This window comes from Moschus berezovskii, chromosome 10 (genome assembly GCF_049115385.1).
Source record: "Moschus berezovskii isolate FMDL1 chromosome 10, NW_MosBer_1.0, whole genome shotgun sequence".
Classification (NCBI taxonomy): Eukaryota; Metazoa; Chordata; class Mammalia; order Artiodactyla; family Moschidae; genus Moschus; species Moschus berezovskii.
In genome coordinates, this window is record NC_142469.1 from 19,596,371 (window position 1) to 19,619,955 (window position 23,585).

The window sequence follows — 23,585 nt, forward strand, 5'->3', positions numbered from 1 at the left end:
TGCTAAGTCACTTCAATCGTGTCCAACTCTATGCGACCCCATAGACGGCAGCCCACCAGGCTCCCCCGTCCCTGGGATTCTCCAGACAAGAACACTGGAGTGGGTTGCCATTTCCTTCTCCAATGCATGAAAGTGAAAGTGAAGTCGCTCAGCCATGTCTGACTCTTAGCGACCTCATGGACTGCAGCCCACCAGGCTCCTCTGCCCATGGGATTTTCCAGGCAAGAGTACTGGAGTGGGGTGCCACTGCCTTCTCCAAATTCATCCTTACTTCACCCATATTCATATATCCTCATTCAGATTTTGAGGTGTTTTAAGAGGCAGTCCATACTTAGTGGATGTTGAATTCTACTTTTGTCTCCCCAGCTCTCTGACTCTGCTGGGTATTCAGCTTAGCTTCTCAGCCTCTCATCTTCTGCGGCTCAGAAGTTGCATCTTCTGGAGACAGCAGGTGTCTCGGGAAAATAGGAGTCTGGGCTTAGAAGTTTCCTCTGAGTTTCTTGTCAGTTTAGTTCAGTTCAGTCGCTCAGTCATGTCCGACTCTTTGTGACCCCATGAACCGCAGCACGCCAGGCCTCCCTGTCCATCACCAACTCCCAGAGTCCACGCACACCCATGGCCATGGAGTTGGTGATGCCATCCAACCATCTCATCCTATGTCGTCCCCTTCTTCTCCTGCCCTCAATCTTTCCCAGCATCAGGGTCTTTTCAGATGAATTAGCTCTTCCCATCAGGTGGCCAGAGTATTGGAGTTTCAGCCTCAACATCAGTCCTTCCAGTGAACACCCAGGACTGATCTTTAGGGTGGACTGGTTGGATCTCCTTGCAGTCCAAGAGACCCTTGAGTCTTCTCCAACATCACAGTTCAAAAGCTGTCACTTAATTCTTCACTGTCTTGGTATCCCCCAGGTGCTTCAAACAGTTTCTTTTATAAAAAATTTCTATTTTGTCCAGCTTTTCTAGTTTTCAGAGAGTAGAGGGAAGATTCAGCCACTTACCTTGTCTGTCATCGTCATGAATGAGGAGTCCAAAGTACATGACTGTGAAAGATTAAGAAGTAAGAAACTGTCTCAAGGAGGAGAAAGTGTTAAGCAGTGTGTTTAAAATAGACCTTTGGGGGGGTTTGTAATATACATATGCCTGAAAACAAAAGCAGTCTTGGCACAATGAACTCCTCACAAAAAGACTTTTTTTGGTAGCAAATTTTTTTTTTTTAGGGAATTTTTAGGTTTCTGTGGAGATAATTGATTGGCGAAGAGAAAGTTATCTTCTTATGACTATTTTCTTATAAAAAAGTAAAATTTAAAATACTAGACTGCTGTTTTAAAAACAATATAAAAGTAGATAAGAGTGATTTTTAAAATGTTGATTTGGGCAAGCTATTACTAAGAACTTGGGACTTTTTTCTTAACTGCAATGTGTTGATTATTGGTATATTTGTATTATTATTTTCAAGTATTAAGATATGGAGACATTATCTCAGTTTCTGTGTTTATATAGAAACTTTGATGCTAAAGCCGTAGTCCTTGTACAGTGACGACTTACTGCTGTATTTGGCTATCCTGTCCTACAGGTGCATCAAGGCCCTGTTACGCAGGGGAAATGTTTATATTTTGCTTTCAGGAAAGAGCTATCTTAAGATGCTCCACCCTTATCCCTTTTGTTTTTCTCATAATTTTCTCAAATATCTTCTGTGATGCTGAAATGAAAGGGAAATAATATGATAATTACACATGTTCCTACATCTTTGTGTTGTGCTTAAGGGGAAAAAATGTACTACAGTTGAAATACTCTTTAAGTCTGTGCCACTGCCACCCCTTTCCCCCATTTCCAATAGCTGGTGTATTTTTACTACTTTTTTTAATAAATGGATTTTCAAATACTTGTTGATAAATTATCTTACTTTGTCGTTTATTGACTCTAACATTTATGGATCTTTTACAGTTAAATCGTCAATCTGAAATTGTTGCTACTAGTTCTGTTGATCCCTGGAAGACATGTGCAAGACGAAACAAGACTGAAAGTTTAAAACCTTTGAAAGGCAACGCAATTGGACTTAACATGTTGAGCAACAATAAGAAATTGAGGTATAGGCACTTTACCATACATCCCTACGGAAAAGATAAATGGTTTGACACCAGAAACTAATTGGCCACGTTTGGTCAATTGGTCCAACTGTACCTTTTGTTTTCAGTTTGTCAGTAGAGCCAAGAGGTAGAATGGCCCTAGTGTGTGAATTCTTTGCTTTGAATTTTGGGAATAGGATGGATTTCAGTGATTTCTTGGTTTGGAAGAAAATATTGAAAGGAAAATTTTGGTACACGAGGATTTCATAAAATGAACTTGCTTTCAAACAGCAAAATATTGGTCATAAAATTAAAAGTCATGTCCCCATTGGGAAATATTTACCAGGATTATCTCAGTGTTGTTGTTGTCAGTCACTGAGTTGTGTCCAACGCTTTGCCACCCCATGGACTACAGATTGCCATGCTTCCCTGTCCTTCACCATCTCCTGGAGTTTGCTCACACTCATGTCCATTGAGTCATTGATGCCATGCACTCATCTCATCCTCTGTTGCCCCCTTCTCCTCCTGCCCTCAGTCTTTCCCATCATCAGGGTCTTTTCCAGTGAGTCGGCTCCTCGCTTCAAGTAGCCAAAATATGGGAGCTTCAGCATCAGTCCTTCCAGTGAATTTTCAGAGTTGATTTCCTTTAGGATTGATCTCCTTGCTGTCCGAGGGACTCTTATTCATACTTCCTTATTTTCCCTTGTATTTGGAAGGATTCCATATATAAAACAGACAAATTCCATTTTGGTTTTGAAGAATGCAAATATTTTTTCCTAAATAGTTATCTATCTATTAATTTTGCTTGTACAGTACTTCATTGACCTGAAAGCTTTCATCGTAATATTAACAAATCAACTTTTACCTTGTGATTCATGCTATTTGGATCTTATAAAAAAATAACTCCTCACTCTTAAGTCATAAAGATACTTCAGTATCCTTAAAGATCAGTCAGTCAGTTCAGTCGCTCAGTCGTGTCCTACTCTTTGTGACACCATGGACTGCAGTATGCCAGGCCTCCCTATCCGTCTCCAACTTGCGGAGTTTACTCAAACTCATGTCCATTGAGTCGGTGATGCCATCCAACCATCTCAACCTCTGTTGTCCCCTTCTCCTCCTGCCTTCTATCTTTCCCAACTTCAGGGTCTTTTCCAATGAGTTAATTCTTTGCATCAGGTGGCCAAAGTATTGGAGTTTCAGCTTCAATATCAGTCCTTCCAATGAACACCCAGGACTGATCTCCTTTAGGATGGACTGGTTGGATCTCCTTGCAGTCCAAGGGACTCTCAAGAGTCTTCTCCAACACCACAATTCAGAAGCATCAGTTCTTTGGTGCTCAGCCTTCTATTTATGGTCCAACTCTCACATCCATACATGACTACTGGAAAAACCATAGCTTTAACTATATGAACCTTTGTCAGCGATGTGACATCTTTCCTTTTTAAATTTGTCTAAATTTGTCATAGCTTTTCTTCCAAGGAGCAAGCATCTTTTAATTTCATGGCTAGTGTCACCATCCACAGTGATTTTGGAACCCAAGAAAATAAAGTCTGGGCTGTTGCCCTTCTTCCCCCATCTATTTGTCATGAAGTGATGGGAGCAGATGCCATAATCTTAATTTTCTGAATGTTGAGTTTTAAGCCAGCTTTTCACCCTCCTCTTTCACCTTCATCAAGAGTCTCTTTCATTACTCTTTGCTTTTTGCCATTAGGTGTCTGAGGTTATTGATATTTCTCCCAGCAGTATTGATTCCAACTTGTGCTTCATCCAGCTCAGCATTTCGCTTGATGGACTCTGCATTTACATTAGATAAGCAGGGTGACAATACACAGCCTTGATGTATTCCTTTGCCAATTTTGAACCAGTCCATTGTTCCATGTATTGTTCTAACTGTTACTTCTTGACCTGCATACAGGTTTCTCAGGAGGTAAATTAGGTGCTCTGGTATTCCCATCTCTTGACGAATTTTACACAGTTTGTTGTGATCCACACAGTCAAAGCTTTATAGTAGTCAGTGCAGCAGAAGTAGGTGTTTTTCTGAAATTCTCTTGCTTTTTCTGTGATCCAGTGGATGTTGGCAATTGGTGATCTCTGGTTCCTCTGCCTTTTCTACATCCAGCTTGTACATCTGGAAGTTCTTGGTTCATGTACTGTTGAAGCCTAGCTTGGAGGATTTTTAGCCTTACCTTGCTAGTGTGTGAAATGAGCACAGTTGTATGGTAGTTTGAGCATACTTCGGCATTGCCTTTCTCTGGGATCAGAATAAAACTGACCTTTTCCAGTCCAGTGGCCACTGCTGTGTTTTCCAGATTTGCTGGCATGTTGAGTGCAGCACTTTCACAGCATCATCTTTTAGGATTTGAAATAGCTCAACTGGCATTCCATCACTTCCACTAGCTTTGTTCATGGTAATGCTTCCTAAGGCCCACTTGACTTTTACACTCCTGGATGTCTGGCTCTTGGTGAGTGATCACACCATCGTGCTTATCTTGGTTATTAAAGACCTTTTTTGTACAGTTCTATGTATTGTTGCAGCATCTTCTTAGTCATACTATCTTCTGCTTCTGTTGTATCCTTACCATTTCTGTCCTTTATTGAGCCCATCTTTACATGAAATGTTCCCTTGGTATCTCTAATTTTCTTGAAAAGATCTCTAGTCTTTTCTCATTCTATTGCTTTCCTCTGTTTCTTTGCATCATTCATTTAAGAAGGCTTATCTCTCCTTGCTATTATTTGGAACTCTGCATTCATTTGGGTGTATCTTTTCTTTTTTTTTTTTGCCGTTTTCTTCTTTCTCATCTATTTGTAAGGCCTCCTCAGAATACCATCTTGTCTTCTTGTACTTCTTTATTGTGGGCATGGTTTTGGTTGCCACAGTGTTACTAACCTCCCTCCATAGTTCTTAAGGCCCTCTATCAGATCTAATCTGTTGAATCTGTTTGTCACTTCCACTGTATAATCTTAAGGGATTTGACTTAGGTCATACATGAATGACCTAGTGGTTTTCTCTACATTCAAATCTGAATTTGCAATAAGGAGAGCATGATCTGAGCCACAGTCAGCTCCAGATCTTGTTTTTGCTGACTATTATATAGAGTTTCTCCATCTTCAGCTACAAAGAGTAAAATCAGTCTGATTTCAGTATTGACCATCTGGTGATGTCCATGTGTAGAGTCTTCTCTTGTGTTGTTTGAAGAGTATGTTTGCTATGACCAGTGAGTTCGCTTGGCAAAACTCTCAGTGGAGGGACTCCTTTTATTTTCTTTTTTTTTTTCTTAAGATTTCTTATTCAGCTTTTCTTCTAGATACAATTCATCTTTTCTTGTTGTTGTCATAGTGAACCACTATTACTGATCTGATTGGTCTATTGCATATCCCAGAAATAGGATTGAAATCAGTTTTATTTTTACTTTCTCAGTTTATAGTCAACTGAGAAACATAAAGGCTAAATAATTTTCAAGTCAATGGAGAGTCAAAAGTAGAATTTAGCACTTTTAATTTTTTTTTATAATTAACACTTATTATTATTTTGGCACATAAGAAAGCTTTGTATATTCATAGTATATTGTTTAAAAGCTTTTTTTCCCTCAATGGATATTCCTAAATAGAGAATAAGAAGAAATATATCTGAATGAATTTGCAGGAAATATTACAATGTGAAATATACATTTAGAATTCCTCATTTCTGTTCTAATGTTCTACTCTTTACCTTCTTTAACAAACTGGATTGGAAACATTTTGGAGACATATTCAGAAAGTGGAAACTATTGGAAAACTTAACATGGGCAGTGGGTTTATGTATAAAAAAGTTCTTATAAGTGGTTAAGTTTTTTGTGTGTGTCCTCAGATTTTAAAGGATGTATTTTTCTTATGTATATGTAATTTTTCACTGTTTAATTTATTCTTTGTTTCTTGATTTTGCAGTGAAAATACACAGAGTGCATCATTATGTTCTGGAACTGTAAGACGTTTTCCTCATGCTAATGCACAGATAGCAATAGTAAAAACAGCAGCCCAAAGGTAAGGATTCTAATTACCATTGTTTAGTATATACTTATTATCCTTTTTAATAAGAGTTGGTCACTGCCTTTTTTTAAAAAAAAAAACAAAAAACTTTTTTTTCTTACTTTCTAGAACTTCACTGTGTTTCCATTGTCTCTAAAGAGATACTCATGTTTCTGATATAATTCATGCCGCACAATTTTATTATTTTATATCTACTTTTAAATAAATCGCAGTCTGTAAAGAGAGACATTTTAAGTAAAATCCATTCTATTGGATTATGTTCCTGTTAAATTAAGCTGAGTTTTACATTTGATGGAGAAGTCTTTAGCTGGTAGTTTAGTTCTGATGAGTAAAACTATAGTTATTACTTTACTTTCCTTGTAAGGTTTATAAGATTTCATAGTATCAAAGTAAATCATATTGTTAGTTTTAAATGAGAAATTTTTGTGTTTTCATAAATATGGCTGTTCTCATTGATCATGAAAGTACTTCTTGAATCTTGAAATAGTGCAAGTGATAGTGTAATAGTTGATGTTCTTAGATGCTTTTGAGGTTTTTCATAGCCATTTTTGGATGGTAATGAAGTTTCAGTTGAATTTCAGTTCTTCGTCAATTTCAGCTGACAAAAAAATTTTTAGGCTCCAACAATTACAAAATAATTTATCTCTATTTCTTGTATTTTGAATAGTTGCATTAAATTTTTATAGCTAGTAAAGCTTAAATTTTTTAAGCACATTTTTTAAGATGTGCTAGATGTTCATTTTAAAATATGTACTAGATGTTTTTCTTCAGTTTTTAGACTGCTGATCTAGACTGCTCTTCATTGAGAAAATGTGTCCTGACTCTTACCCTTGCTGTATTTGCTATAGCATAGAGTTTCAACTTAAAAACCTTAAATTTTTCTCATACTTTAGCTCAATAAGAAAATCTTTTCTTTGCCTAAATATATTATTTTTCATAGATTTAATGTAAGATGTTTTAGAAATTCAGCTAAAAAGATGGACAAATTATTATACATACCAAAAAATTGACTTGCCTTACAAATCAAGCTCTGTGGCCCACACGTGGCACAACATGAGAAGAAACAATAAAAGGAAAGTAATTAAGGGGAAGAAAGTTTAGAAGGACAGACACACTGTTTCTCATATGCTGATCACATTAATAAAATTCATCACTGAGAAAAATCTCTCTCCTTTCTATTTTGAAAATGAGGTGTAAGTTGAAATACTAATTTTTTATAATCAAGTGATATATTCTACAACCAAAATTATTACTGGTTTAGAAGTTACCTATTAGTTTAGAACTATTTACACTATGCCTTATCCTCCCCATCTCGCCTTTCTTCATTGGTAATGTTAAAAATGGATTTCAGTTTGGGAATTGGCTTGTGTGTTTTTTTTTTTTAATTTTTCTATGTCATGGCACCTCTTATACCTTACCATGTATAAGGTATACATTACCTTATACATTATGTCTCTGTATAAAAGATTAGTTTCTGTCAATAGGAGTGGTATTTATTAGTAAAATAATGTTTCTTAGAAAAATAAAAAACCTGATTTAATTTGTATTTATAAAACAATCCTGAGTGAAAATACAAGTGAAGAACAAGTAGGGGCATTAAGGAAAAATGTGAAGTGTCATGTCTACAGGACAGATTCTCCTTATGTTTGTCTCTCATAGAGTAAATATTTCTTAGTGCTACTGCAATGTGACTGTCATTAAAAAGATTTTGACGTGCAAACACCAGTCATTGAGAGTTTTCCCAATTTCCTTCCTTCAAAAGTTTTGAGTGATTTTATGCCACATACCTATGGCTCAGTGGGTAAAGAATCCATCTGCAATGCAGGAGACATAGGAGATGCAGGTTCGTTCCCTGGGTCGGGAAGATCCCCAGAGGAGGAAATGGCAACCCACTCCAGTATTCTTGCCTGGAAAATCCCATGGACAGAGGAGCCTGACGGGCTAGAGTCCAAAGGGTTGCAAAGAGTGGAACACGATTAAGCATGCAGGATGCTACATACATGTACCTACATACATAGGTACAGAGTAGTCAAAGATGAGTATGACAGTTCTTTCCTTGAACCTCAAGTTTGGTTAGGGTAGAAGACAGAGTAACAAGTAAACAAATGTTTACCTGTTGAGTATGGTGTAGCAATATACAAAGTGTGTATAGTACTATTTATAGCAGTGAAAAATTCACAAAGGAAGTATTAAAGAAGCTTTTAAGTGTTTTAGCTAGAAGAGAACACTCCATGGGGTAGGAACCACATCTTCAGTGGGCATGAAAAAAGCCTTCACCCAAGATGATAGGTAGCAAACTTTTGGTTTTAATTAGTGTAGTGTCGGCAAAATTGTCAGGCCTCAGATGTGTAAAAACACACTGGCTTTTACGGTTTCACCTAATTTTTATTTTTTTCTCACCTCTGCATTTGAAATTAAAGGCAGTGTCACTAGTTGGTAATTCACACATAATCATGCCTCCTGGGGTGAGTGGTATGATTTGTCTTTTAAGTAAATCAGACCTGCATTTTGAATAATTTTTAAGATATTGAAATAAGTGCATCTCACCTTTTTAATCTGAAAGAAAGGAGTATTAAAAGTATCAGATCAGATTAGCTATTTGGAGGATATTATGGGTGCAGTCTGGTTTCTTACTGCTATTCCAAATGTTAATTCATATTTAAAAGGTAGGTTGTTTATATACTTACCAATAGTGATGGAGATAGTATAGAAAAAATGAAATGCAGAAAATTAAAAAATTTTATAACTGTACCATCTCCACTCCTAACTTTAACCAGAGCTTATTTATTGATTTATGTTTTGTTTACATTTTCACTTTTTTTTTTTTTAATTAAGGCTAGGTAGACTTAAAAGGACTCTAGGGGAACATGAATGTTTACATAAGCATATACAATTCATATATGGGAAAATGGGCTCCTGGAATAAGCAAGATTTCATTATTAATGAAAAGTACCACTTAGATCAAATTGAAGTCCAAAATAAAGTCATGGATACCAGAATCAGTCAACTTGTTTTTTTTTTTTAATTTTAAGAGCAGAAGTAGTCCAAAACGAACATTAAATCAACAGTTTCACGAAGTCTTACATTACCAATAATGGCTTCCTGTCTCATTTTTTAAAAGCTTTATTCCTTCTTTTATTCTTTCTTTCTCTCTTTCTTTCAATATATAAGCTCTTCTAGGGCAGGGCTTGATAATAAACACATATTGAGGTGAGGAGTATTGGAAAACTGCCATAACTCATTAGTTAAATATCATAGAAGATGCATTTTTTTCAAGTGTAAGAGACATGAACATGAATGTATATATTTTTGGGTTTTGTTTTCTTCCTAACTCCTTTGGTTTATTGGAAAGAACCAAGCCCGTTTCTTCTGTGTCTTCTCCCTCTTTCTTTTACCGTCTGTGGTACTAAACTCTCTTCACCATAGTGAGAACTCTGGGCATAGCAAGTGTAGAGTAGGAAGTGACTAGATTAGGTATTAATGCCTAAGTTTTGGTTTTCATTTTACTTTTCCTAAAAATGTAACACCATTAGAAATAAATACATACGGACAGACAGATTGAGCTTTTATGTTTATATTTTGTTTCACTTTAATAGGTTTATCATAGATAATTTTCCTTCATTTTTCTGTCATTTGTCCAATGTAAATTTATCTTATACAGATTATCACAGTTTTTAAATAACAGAAGTAAAATTTCAAATATGGTATTCATGTAAGTTTGTAATAATTCTTTTCCTTATCATTAAAAATTTTTTTAAAGAGATAAGTGTTTCTTTTCAATATTTATGTAAAACCAACTTACCATATTATTTTTTCTTAATTTGCCAGGATTGAATGGATATTTTACTTGTATGCTTCACATGATAGGAATTCAGGAGTTAATATGGGGACTCAGATTTTTGTTAACTTTGTTTTGCTTATAGTTCTGAATATTTAGTTTTCTTTGTAATAGGAATAATTGTAGAATGTGACTTATTCTAAATTGAGGGTTTTATAAAAACCTTTGAGTAACTGATGTTGATAGCTTTTTAAATTTTCCATGAACTATGGAAAAGGCTGGACCTTTTATACTTTGGACTTTTGATTAGAGGCCACTATTTTAAGTCCCAAGATTTTTTCTAGTGTCTCCAGCCATATAGTATATTTGTATTTAATATAAAGCTTTTATGGAAAAGTTTCAACCTTAAATTTTTATTTTATTTTATTTTTTTGCTCAGAAGCAAATACAGTCGGACTTCTGTATCTGGAGGTTGCACATCTGTGGATACAACCAACCACAGATAAAAAATATTCAAGGAAAGAATTCCAGAAAGTTCCAAAAACCAAAACTTGAATTTGCTGGTGCTTGCAGCTGTTTATATAACATTTACATTGTATTAGGTACTATAAGTAATTCAGAAATGATTTGCGGTCTGTGGGAGGAAATACCATACTTTTTTATATAAGGAATGTGAGCACCCACTGTTTTGGTATCTGCATGGGGTCCTAGAACCCATCCCATGCAGATAACCAAGGGACTACTGGAATCACACCTGGTAAAAGGATTGAGACTTCTAAAAACTGTACAGCTTTTAGAAATTGTATTGTTCCTTGGAGACTGTTGCTGTAACCACTCTAAATAACACATGTCCTCAAATGTTGTATCGTTAAATAAAGCTCTTTCAAGAGTTTTTTTATCTTTATACATTCTTTTTTCTTCTTTAAATATGTTTAGATATAAATTAATTTCTGTACTGACAAAAGTTGAAAACCAGTTTACATATCTGAGAGGATGGAAAGCACTAGTATATAACATATGTGATGTATTTAAAACAAGTAAATCATAGTTTTGCCTAATTGACTGCACTTACTAAAGCTATAGTGATATATCAAAAATGAGGTCTTGCCTCTTACATTTTTTTTCTTTTTCATGTTTTAAGCAGTCTGGACCAAAAGGAAAGGTAAGCTTAATATTGATGAAATTAGAGCATGGATACAACAATAAAGTATCATATTATTTATATGCTTTGAAAAAATCAATGAATTAGGGTTCATCATTAAGCTTATTAATTATTTTACTAAAAGGAAACATTAATAGCACAACATGATATTTGACTTACGTGAGTAATATTTCACCGTAATTCTCAACATACTTTTTTCCGTGAATGATTATTATGTATTTATACTGATGTGTAACTACTTTAAATAAAGTATTTCAGGATCTTAGTAGTAAAATTATTTTCAATTACATAATATGAATATTTCTTGTTGTATTTTAGTGATAATATTTTTGCTTAATACTTTATTAGAGTAAGATGAAAAATTGAGTAGAATACCTTAAGCTTGGAGTTAAAACTCTATTCTGACCCAAAAATTTGTGACACAATTTTATGATCCTTCTTTGTTCCCTATGTAATAATTCTGGCAGGCACATCATCCTTTAGCAGAAATGTTGAATAATGTAAATAACATAGAAACAAGTTTTTAAGAGCACATTTCTTTGAATAGTGAAATGATTGTAGTTGTTTTGAAGCAAGTACCCTTAAGAATAGCTCTCTCCTCAGTGTGTATATGTGGAAATTTTTGTGCATGTGCGTATCTTTTTTTCTTGCTTCCCTGAATCTCAGGAACCTTTTATGAATTCTCCCCTCCGCAAACAGGTTAACAACCCTTGTATTAAGCCAATACGTTTGTGTCATTGGTGACGGTCAAAAGAAGGGACATTCTATAATTGGATTTAATTGTGTGGCTTTGACTCTATACTTTTGTTTAAAGGTGTAGAGGAAGCAGAGAGGACAACTTACAGTATTTTATAGAATGCTATAGATTCCATCTTACTTCATGAACATCAAGTTTCTGAGCTGTAAAGGTGATTCTGTCTGCAAAAGATTTAGGCACATTATTTTATAATTCTGAAATACCTCACAGTTATATGTTTTAAATGAATGGGTTGTGAAGATATTTTATTACCTATCTCCTGGAAAAGAAAATTTATTTTTCTATTTCTCTTTGAGTAAATTATTATTTCTTGTCAGATATAGATTTTATGTCTTTTAAAATTTAAACTCATAAGTGACTCATTTTGGAGGGAAGGCCATTAATACGATGTTTTTAATAAAATTGCTGAAGAATATACATTAGATAACTATACAGTCACACATGAACCAGACTGTTGTTTTATAGAAATAAACATTCCTTCCTGTGTGTTATAGTAGATAAAATGCAGGTATTGTTATATTATCAGAGTAGTATAGAGCTTAGATTATTCTCTTTCTCCCAATAGCCTTGGAGAGTTAAACTGATTTTTTTCCCCACTGCTTTGGCTTCTTAGGCATATTTCTGTTGTGGAAATTTATTCACTTATACATTCAGCAAATATTCTAGTGACTCTATGTGCCAAGGCACTCTTCTAGGAGCAGACAGAAATCCCTACCCTCTTGGAGCTTATATTCTTGTTGGAATAATACTGGAATAGGAATCAAAAGGTATAGAATTAAGTAACCAGCATTACCATATAACTTACTCTAAAATGGGAATGTTTGCCCAATTTTGAAGGAGATTTGTGAAGAACAAATGAGTTAATTACTTCAAAGTGACATATATTCTGTAAAGTTTGAAATATCTGTAATAGATGCTGAGATTCTTTGTCTTTTGTACCAGCATTACTGTCAGGGACTAGCATAAACCTGCAGGTATTTATAAAATACAGAAATACACTGGAGTACTTTATTTAGCACCTTTGTTACTGTTAGGTTCAATTTAGTCCATTAATCCTTTGGATTCTTACCTAAAATTATTTTATTTTTGTCAGAGTTAAGCTGAGAAATTTTCTGTCAGTAGATTTTACTCTGGAACTTTTTTTTCACATAGGCCTTTTCCCCTCCCTTCTTATAAGCCAAGTCACATCTTTTTTTCTGACCTTTGAAGAGCAATAGAAAACCTTTTATCTTTATCCCTTAACATATGAAGGACTACAAATCTCTGAACTAAATGATTGCTTTACAAGAGCATAGCTTATGTAATAAACTGAAAGACAGGGAGTTCTGGAAGGTTAAACTTTATACTGGGCACAATGAGGTATATTTTAGATTTAAAACCAAGCTGGAATAAATAATAAACAATGATTTTAAGGTCCAGAGCTTTCAAACTTAAAAAGATTGCTGTGAGTGACATTGGTGAATTAAGTGACTTTTCTGACTCTTGGACAGTGGGTTGTGAATACAGTGTACGTGCTGGCACCAGCAACCTGGAATACTTAATCTGGTATTAGAACTTTTTTCCCCCCTCTACATGTGACCCATTATGAAATGAGCATGTAGTAATTTCAAAACTTTTTAAAATATTTTATTATAAATAGTATGTTCATATTATACAGAATTTTGAAATAACAGGTACAAAGGTGAAAAAAATGTAGTAAAAGAATATATGTGAAATACTAGACATGTTTACCTAAATATGGGGTATGTTTAAAAAGACAACTGTTATATGAAATATTTTATAATTTTTAAGAAGTTCTTAAAATAGAAAATACATAATTAGCACCTTTATACATTTCTTTTACAATATTTTTTCCTGTGTTCTTTAAATATATCTAACAGGGGATCATAATAAAAGTACAACTGCATATTCTGAGTTTTGGCTTCTAAAAATGATTTTTAATGATCATATAATAGCTTGTTCTGCAGATATACATAATTTATTTACCCAATAGCCCACGTCTGGTTGTTTTTCACTGTTGTATATGACACATTGTTGAACAACTTTGTATATAAATTTCTAAATATGTCTCCTAAGATAAATCTCTGGGAAGGATTCTTTACAAATATTTTTAATGCTCTTGATAGGTACTGCCAAATTGTTTTGCAGATAGGTAGTACCAATTTATATTAGCCTTATAAAATACTATCTTGATATCTGAGAAATAAGAGTATAGCAAGATAGTCGATTGTAAGACTAATAATAATTTTTTTAATTCACTGATGAATTGAAGTATATATTGAAAAAACCAGAATTTCATTCACAGTAGAAACTAAAATATTCAATAATAAAATTAATGATGTATAACTGCCTTATAAATATACCTAAAGAACCTTATTTGAGGCATATATTTGGTTCCTGGTTGGTTATTTGATAGAGTTGCTCCTTAAGATAAATTTAATGGAGTTTTAGTCAGAAATCCTGTTGACTTTGTTACTCTAAGAAATTTGACCAGTTGACTCAAGTTTGTTTCAAAGGGTAAATATTGGAGAAGAGCAACAGTCTTAATTTTGTGAGAAGAATGACATGCCTTGCCACATAATAAAGCGTACTGTGAGGAAAACAGTGACTGAATATGGGAACATAGAGAAGGTCTAAAAAGAAATTAGGACAGTAAACAGACTAGAGAATCCAGCTGTGTTCAACTTCCAGCTAGCCTGCCTAGTCAATAAACGTTTAGTTTACCATGCCTGAATTATATTATTTTCACGTAGGCTAATATTTTGAATTCCTTTATGGTGGCTGCATGGTAGCCAGTGGTTCAGTTTTGACATTGTTGTCCTTGTACTGCAATATTTAGATAATTGTTTGACCTGATAAATACACTTCCAATTGCATACTGCCTTTTAGTTATATACGTTTATTCCTTCCAACTATTTATCAAGTGCCTGCTATGTTCTAGGCATAAGAATACAGTGATGAACAAAACAGGTGAGACCTCTGTTCTCCTGTAGTTTACATTTTGATGGGCAAAAACTGATAATAAGTAAAGCACCTAATAATAAGTTCTATGTTTAAAAGTACAATTGGATGAAGTGATGTAGTGTAACAATATGGTTTCTTTAGATGTTCAGAGAAATTCAGCTACAAAGCTAACATGTAACCACGGACTGAATGTAGACTCAGATACAGTGATCATAGAGATGGCTTCTTCAGATAGGAAAGGTGATGCTAAGATATTAATGCTGGCATGAGTATGGTATGTTCAGAGAACAGAAGGAAGGGACCACTGTGGCTGGAACTTGGGGAGCAAAGGGAAAATGTTATGAGGGTTGGTTTAGTAAGGTCAGCTAGAACCCCTAGATCATAAAAGGCTTTGTAAGATGATCTCAAGAGTTTGAGTTTTATATTGGTGCACTCACTGAAAACTTTCAGTGCATTTTAGGTAGAGAAGTGTTACTACCTGATAAATATTTGAGATTTTTTAAAAAAATAGTCTTTTATGTATGATTTATGTGGTGTTTAATTGAGGCTAAGCTTGTTTCACTTACCAAATAGAATATCAGTAATAATCTTGGACTGTTCAAAACTATTAATAGCTCAGCAAAGTCTAGGAATTAGAGAGGTAGAAAGACATAGGTAAAAGGAATCTTATGGCTTTTTTTGGGGAAAGGGATTGAATGGGATAGGATGGGGAAGTGAAAGGATTTTAAAGATCTTTGTGTCTTTGGGGTGTGTAGAATATCTTGCTTAAGGAAATAGTTGAAATGTTGATAACATGTTAAATGAATATAGTATGCAATTGAAATAAGAGTTGAGACAGGGAAGGTAACTATTGTATTTGTTAAATTAACCAGAGGAGAAAAAAATAAGTGAAAAGTAATTGTGGGGACTTCCCTGGTAGGCCAGTGACCAAGACTCCGCAATCCCAGTGCAGGGGGCCTGGGTTCAATCCCTGGTCAGGGAACTAGATCCCACATGCCTCAGCTAAGACACATCGCAGGCAAATAAATAAATTTAAAAAGAAATTGTGTAAGTCAGTAAGAATAGGAAAAAAGAGGAAAGAATGAAACAAATATAAAGAACAACTAACTCATAAGGTAAGATGAAAGGAAACATGTTTATCAGCTGCAATAGTAATTCTGATCAGGTTGAATATATTTATTAAAAGACAAATTTGTATTAAACTCAGCTATATCATACTGTTTATAAGAATCAGCTACTTCTAAAATAATGGTTTTGTAAGTAAAGGGCCTCTTGACTCTTAGAGTCAAAAGAGATACAAGCAATATGGCAGAAACCAACAGACTATTATAAAACAGTTATCCGCCAATTGAAAATAAGTTAAAAAAGATGCAAACAAAAGGAAAGCTTGAGTAGAATTTTAGCAACAAATGAGAGCGAATTAAGGATTATAAGCACTAAATAGGATGAAGGAGTGCATTTCATAATGGACATAATCTGAGAAATGAATAACGCTCCCCTAAAATATTTAAAATGCAAAAAAGTTTTTGGTTAGAGTATAACTTTGGGAAATTTTAATAAAGCTTCAAAAATGTGAAGTTTAAACATGAGTTTGGAATAATGGATTTTAATGGAAAATAGACACATTTAATTTTTGTTAGGGAAGTTTACATCTTTTGCAGTCAGTTACAGCAGTGGAACAGTTTATAAAGTAAGATATTAAAACCAACTAAAAATAAACCAGCACTCAGATCCTGTTTTCTAATATTCTAATAAAAGGAACATGGAGAAATGGCTGATTCTAGGGACGGGTTAGGGAAAACACAAAATAATCTTAGAGTAGCTTGTAGTATCAGAATCCAATTCAAAAAACCAAAGGGTGCTTACTTCAACAACACATACACTAAAATTGGAACAGTACAGAGATTTTCATGGCCCTTGTACAAGGATAACATGCAGATTGGTGAAGCATTCCATATTTCTGTAAATTTTACGTATATTTTATCAGAATTAAAAAGGTGACGTCACAGGAAAGGAACACAAGAGCCAACTGAAAGAGCTCCCAAGCGCCAGAACCAAAACAATTGAATTGTAACCTAAAGTATAAAATAAAGATCCATTGGTGGTACTGGTATAAATGATTGAATAAGTGATTTACTTACTGAACTAACCTAAAATTTTTGTACGCTGCATAAAATGGATTGGGAGAAATTGACAGCTGTTTGCTACAGAAGAATTCCAAATAAATAATATGTGTAGATACTCCCCTCTTCAGGAAGAAATAGAGTTGAAGCATTGTTTAGTTGCTAAGTTGTGTCCAACTGTTTTGTGACTCCATGGACTATAGCCCACCAGTCTTCTCTGTCTACCAGATTTTCCAGGTAAGAATACTGGAGTGGGTTTCTCTTTCCTTCTTCAGGGGGTCTGACCCAGGGATCAAACCTGCGTCTCCTGCGTTGTGGATTCTTTACCATTGAGACACCAGGGAAGCCTCAGAATTTAAGTACCCTTGCCTCTCTTGTGGGCTGGGCTAACTGAATTTGCTTCCAAATAGAACATTGAAAAGGGAAAATAAGTAACTTTGGAGTAGAGAAACCTGGCAGACATTACCTTAGCCAGATGATCATGGTTAATCTTACTGGTGTTATAAATCATTGATATCATGTAATCTCTGATACGATGTGATGAGACATCCACCAAACCTACAGGCTTGGTCTAGTCATGAGTGAAACATCAGACACACGTTGAGGGGTATTCTATGTAATAACTAACCAGTCTCTTACAAAGTGCCAGGGTCATGAAAAAGAATTTAAGTCTGAGAAACAAAGAAGCTGCTTCCATAGTGGCTCAGACGGTAAAGAATCTGCCTGCAGTACGGAAGACCTAGGTTCAGTCCCTGGGTTGGGAAGATCCCCTGGAGGAGGAAATGGCAATCCACTCCAGTATCCTTGCCTGGAGAATTTTATGGACAGAGGAGCCTGGCGGGCTAGTATCTGTGTCTGGAGAGTTCCATGGACAGAGGATTCTGGCAGGCTACAGTACATGGGGTTGCAGAGTCAGACATGACTGAGCCCCACACACACACATGCGCGCGCATGCACGCACACCTAGGAAGACAGGATCACTAAAAACAGTGAATCCTGGATTGTATTCTAGAACAAAGAGGATATTAGTGGAAAGTGGAAGAGCTGGTAAAATTCAAACAAAGTCTGGCATTTAGTTAATAGCCATGTACAAATGTTGATTTTTTTGACATAGATATGAGGGTACTAAAGGTGTTAACATTAGGAAAAACTGGGGGGATATAAGAGAATTCTGAACTATCTTTTCAAAGGTTCAGTAAATCTAAATTTGTTCTAAATTTTATTTAAAAAAAAAAAAGACTTCCAAAGCGGAAGCCTATCTAACCTTTAATAAACAGAACATTCTGATATTATTTAAACAGTTTTGCACAGAAGGGAGAAAAAGGTATCTAGTTTTATGCAGCTTGTAAAATATTGGATCCATGATCCATGAAATGAGGTTCTCTAAAACTTATATACAAAACACATACTCTCAGAAGCAAAAGAAAAAATTCTCCCACTTGGTAGGGACACTTCTCTGCTTCTGCTTGGTTTAAGGTAGGAAAGAAAATCCACTGGGAAATTAAATCCTAGCCTTAAGCATCATACTAGTTTGAAGTTTGAAATTTTTAATGTCTGTAGAGTGTTGGAACCTTCAGACTGAGAAATTAACATAAAAGTTTATTTTTGACTTCCTAACAAAAGTTAGCACAAGATTGTATCTATAAAGTTCTTTTAATTCTCTTATTAAACAGATACTTTTATTCTGAAGTTCTTCTATTCTTAAAATTAAGATATGCTTTTACTTTAGTAATTTCCTTATTATAATACATTTTTTTAAAACAAAATTTGCTCTGTATAGGGCAAAATACAGTAAATATCAGATAGAGTGGCCATAAGGTTTGGAAATGTTGGCACATGTACATAATTTTTAACATGACAATACATGATAGTCATGGACATTATATGGCACATATATTCCTTGTGGTATTTGTTCCTCATCAGCTGCATGGTTCAGTGCACTCTGTCAGATAGCAGAGAGCTGAGTGAATTAATAATCTCTGCATATCTGTGATATGTTGTCTTAGATGATTTATGCCAGTTGTTACTGAATGAACTTGTGTTTATAGCATACCCCAGAATAAGTAAAGCAGGTTTAAATAGACAAAAGTCCCAATTATCTGTATTTCCAGATTTTGTGGCCACTCTGTCAGATCATTTTGCTTGTTAATAATCCTTAGTATTTAAGAATATCTACTGTTTCTATGGCCACTGTTTTAATACATAGAGGTTTTGGAGTTTAGTTGTATCGTATTTTGCTTCAAATTTAATGCTTCGGTTGTATTTTATAGTTGGTATTTTTACTTTTCCAGTGTAGAGTTATAACAGAGATTGAAAATTGATTGTATATGGATAAGACTATATTATATCATTTTTAATGTGAAAAGGTGTAGAATATAAAAATATGTACTTTATTTAAAGCTTAATGTAGTTAGGAGCTGAAAACCTTATTTTTCATAGCACTGGTACTGCTGTCTCTGAGCCAAATTCTCATCTTCACAAAGTTTTGACAGTGTGGAAATGACCCAGTGGACCACATACTGCTCAACGATAATAATGAAAATACCATTACTTACCAATACTGATGCAGTTTACCAGGATTCAGATTCTGGTGTTGCTATTTAGTAGTTCTGTGACCATTGGCAAGTTAATTAACCTCATTGTGCCTCAGTTTCCTCATCTGTAAAGTGCTAACAGTAGTATATACTTTATAAGGTTATCGTGAAAGCCAAAGGATTAATAGATACAAAGCACTTAGAACAGTACCTGGCACATTATGCTCACTATTTGCTAACTGCTATCAAAAGTACACTACTGTCACTACTCTTACTGTGTTCTTCTTGTCATTTTCTTATTTTGCTTTCAATTCAGGTGCTTTGACTTTTGCAATATAAAAATATGAAATCCTTACAAGGAAAACTTCTTCAGGATTTTTGTTTAATTTTTGGTTAATTAATTGTATTGCTTTGGATAGGTTTGATCACTTGTGCAAATGGATTTATAAAGAACAGAATAACCTCTTTTAATTCCCCCGTTAAATAATATGAAAATATTTTTGGAGCCTTTCATTTGGATGGGGAAGTAGCTATTTGTAGCTCCCTCTTCTGTTGCAAATCTTCTTCTTTAATGGTTTTATCCCACAATTTAGCTATAGGTTTTTTGCTTTTCTCCCAAACTGGTGTGTATTTGGACTTCTCTGACATTGTAGTCAGAAGTGTAGTCACAAGCGTAGTCGCATTGTGTAGTCACAAGTATGAATACTTGTTTCATGAATTCTAGTTTCGTATATAACTTTTTTTTTTTTTACTGTTTTTGTAATTATCCTGAAGAACAAGATCTTATTCACTCTTTATTCCCTTTATTCATTGATTTTTAAACAGCTAGAAACATTTACAGCAAAATTGGGCAGATATTCATTCTAAGCTGAGTAATTTATTTCAGAACGGCATGTGACAATGAAATATTACAAGCCTTTCTTTTTTTAAAGTTTTTATAAATGGATTATGAAAGTAGTTCCAAAAGAAAAATTCTAAAATTTTGTGCGTTGGGGGAATATATGTATCTTCCCAAAGGATAAATATTTGGATTCATTTATTAAATGTTTATTTGAAAGACTGCCACTCTTGGGTGGCATAGATTAACAGTTTAAATAAAATATAGTCACTGCCCTTCAGGATCTTGTAGTGAATTAAGGTTTAGTATGTTTGTGTAATATAGTGTTATTTTATATTACCACTTTTTATGTAACAAAGAAGCTATGATTTGCTTTTGATAAACATATTGTAAGTATTCCCTCTACTTTTTCATTTTAAAAATATTTTTTTTCTTTTAGAGTAAAACTATATGAATTTCCTTTTTAGGAAAGAATACCCACCTCATGTCCAAAAATTTGAAAGTAACCCTGTAAGGTTAAGTCGGCCCCAAGGTGTTGGTAAGTGTGCAGTTTTATTTGTTAACACCTGTGAAGGGTTTTGAGTTGTTGTATGAAAGGTAGATTAGGTAGCACTGGCTTTAGAATATTCCCAGTTATATTAGAAATATATAGACCCATTTTTAATAACTGAGTTGAGAATTTATTTCTCATCTGAAATCATTGGAGAATGATTCAGAGAGTACACATTCAGGTGACGAGAGTTGGAAATCTTTTTGATTATATTAGCATTGTTGTTAAATTCAGGATCAAATATTAACTCTGGATGGGTTATAGCTTCAGAATTATGTTTTGTTGCACTATGTTAAGATTATAACATAGTGCAACAGTGTTAATTCAGTGGTTGCCTAATGTATTCTAAATTTTAGGGTGAAAATTATTCTAGACAAGAAAATCACTGAATTAAAAAGAGACCATACCTGATAAAACTGTGTTAATAGTAGATGTTGGAATATTATTGTAAGTAGAAATTTAATTTACATCAAAATAATTTTTAAAAAATTACTAATAAGAGCAATTAGTATTTATGAAAACTGTTTATACCATCAAATTGATGTTCATTATTTAGAATAGAGATTTTCAATCTGTGTGTCCATCTTGTTTTCCCCAGGCCTTTGTTTGTTTATTTTTTGGCTTTTTTTTTTTTTTGTAATTGAAGTATAAGTTGATTTACAATATTATATTAGTTTTAGGTGTACAGTGTTGTGATTCAGTATTTTTACAGTCTATTGTCCATTAAGTTGTTGCAGGATAATGGCTATAATTCCTGTTCTATGGAATATATTCTTGTTGCTTATCTATTTTATGTATGGTAGTTTGTATCTCTTAATCCCATAGACTTTTCACTTGTTTTAAATAGCAGTAGTGGCTCTTACTATCCAAAATTGAATGATTTTAAGCACCTGAGTTTTCCTGGTTGCCAACAGTTTTTTTTTTAAAGCACCTATATTTTTCTATACCTTGGATGAAAATCTTTTGTGTATATATAGAACATATTTTATAAAGAGAATATTCGAAACATAGCTTCTTTATCAAGAAAAGATAAAGAAGCTATGTTTCGAATATTCTCTTTATAAAGTATGTTCTATATATACACAAAAGATTTGCAGTTGTTATGAATGTGAATTAGTATACTTTGTAATGCATAGTTATGCTCACTAGGTTTATTAAATGTGGTAGCCTCTTTAACATTCATACCGTAAACCTTTACTGAAATCTTACCCTGCACTTGAGCTGAGTCAGATGCTTGACATTGATTATTTGCTTTTATCCTAGCTCCCTACCCAGGATCTCAATAAGCTAAGTCCAACTTTACCTCCATTTTGTACAGAGGAGAAAATTGAGGTTCGCAGGGATTATATAACTTGCTCAAGGACACAGACTAGTATTGGAATCCAGGTCTATATGATGATAAAGACCACATGTTCTCTTAACCACTGTGCTTTACTATTTTCTCCCTAGATCAAAAAGAAACTTATTTCTGATCCTCAGGGAAGAACTACACAATAGGTACGCTTCTCATTCCCTTTACCCAGATGCATTTCAGTAAGTTAAGTGATTTGGCCTATTATATGGTTTTAGATATCAGTGAGCCCCAGACATTTTACAAAAATTTTTTGTTTATTCAGACACTTCCCTGGTGGTCCAGTGGTTAAGAATTCGCCTGCCAGGGCAGGGGACACTGGTTAGATCCCTGGTTTGGAAGGATTCCATATGCCACTGGGCAACTAAGCCCGTGAGCTACAACGATTGAGCCCGCCTGTGTAGATAGAGCCTGTGCTTTTCTATAAGAGAAGCCACCATGATGCTAAGCCCAAGCACCACAGCTGGAGAGTAGCGCCCCCCAGCACCCACCCGCGAAACTAAGAGCATGCCTGTGCAGCACTGAAGACCCAGTGTAGCCAAAAATAAATAAAAAACTTTTTAATTTATTAAAAAGTGATATTCATTAAATAGTTAAGAATAACCTTTTTTTAAAAAAACCTTTTTATTTTGAAATCATTTTAAATTAGTACTGAAAAGTTATAAAAATAGAACTTATTTACCCTTTACCCAGCTGCTCTTAATGTTAACATGTTACAGTCATAATACGTTTACAAACTAAGCGACTGGCACTGGTATAACATTTTAAACTAAGCAAACAGACATTGGTCTCATTTTACCAATTTTTCACTGATAACTTTTTTGTTCCAAGATCCAGTTTGAGGATCTTACATTTGTTACATCTCCTAAGTTTCCTTGATTAATTTGAAGAATACTAGTAGAATGCCTTTCTGTTTGGAAGTTTGAATGATCTTATCTTATGATTTGTTGTTAAGTTGCTCAGTCACGTCTGACTCTGCAATCGTATGGACTGCAGTGTTCCAGGCTTCCCTGTCCTTCACCATCTCCTGGAGTTTGCTCAAACTCATGTCCATTGAGTTGGTGATGCCATTCAGCCATCTCATCCTCTAAAGTCCCCTTCTGTTTCTGCCTTCTGTCTTTGCCATCATTAGAGTCTTTTCCAATGAGTCGGTTCTTTGCATCTTATGATTAGATTCAGACTATTCATTTTTGGCAAAACTTTCATGAAAGTTAGGGTGTGTCTTTTTCTACACATTATATCAAGGGTTGTATGATGTTGGTTTGTCTTAACTACTGTTAAACATGATGTCCTATTTAGGTGGTTTCTGGTGAGTTCTTCCACCATACAGCTATTCTCCCCTCCTTATTAATAACTTGGGACTCTGACACTATGCAGATACCCTCTTTTTCCTCAAAATTGTGTCCACTGATACTAGCATCTTTTGGTGGCTCTTG

The 23,585-nt window shown here is 34.4% G+C and overlaps 1 protein-coding gene and 1 non-coding gene across 6 annotated transcripts in view; both read left to right on the forward strand.

The window, feature by feature from the left end:
* The window catches only part of SENP6 (SUMO specific peptidase 6), a 137,375-nt gene that overhangs the window by 45,901 nt on the left and 67,889 nt on the right, over positions 1-23,585 (forward strand). For 2 of the 5 annotated variants that reach the window (XM_055433444.2, XM_088840543.1), the window contains exons 4-7: positions 1,945-2,087; positions 5,991-6,086; positions 11,012-11,032; positions 20,716-20,786. In XM_055433444.2, coding sequence (XP_055289419.1) covers positions 1,945-2,087; positions 5,991-6,086; positions 11,012-11,032; positions 20,716-20,786 — 331 coding nt within the window. Of the gene's footprint in view, positions 1-1,944; positions 2,088-5,990; positions 6,087-11,011; positions 11,033-20,713; positions 20,787-22,247; positions 22,296-23,585 lie in introns of those variants that run through there. The other 3 variants (XM_055433448.2, XM_055433451.2, XM_055433450.2) reach the window with 3 other exon arrangements.
* LOC129561371 (U6 spliceosomal RNA) lies at positions 16,612-16,715 on the forward strand. Its single transcript, XR_008686987.1, has one exon. It is a non-coding gene; the product is annotated as a U6 spliceosomal RNA (small nuclear RNA).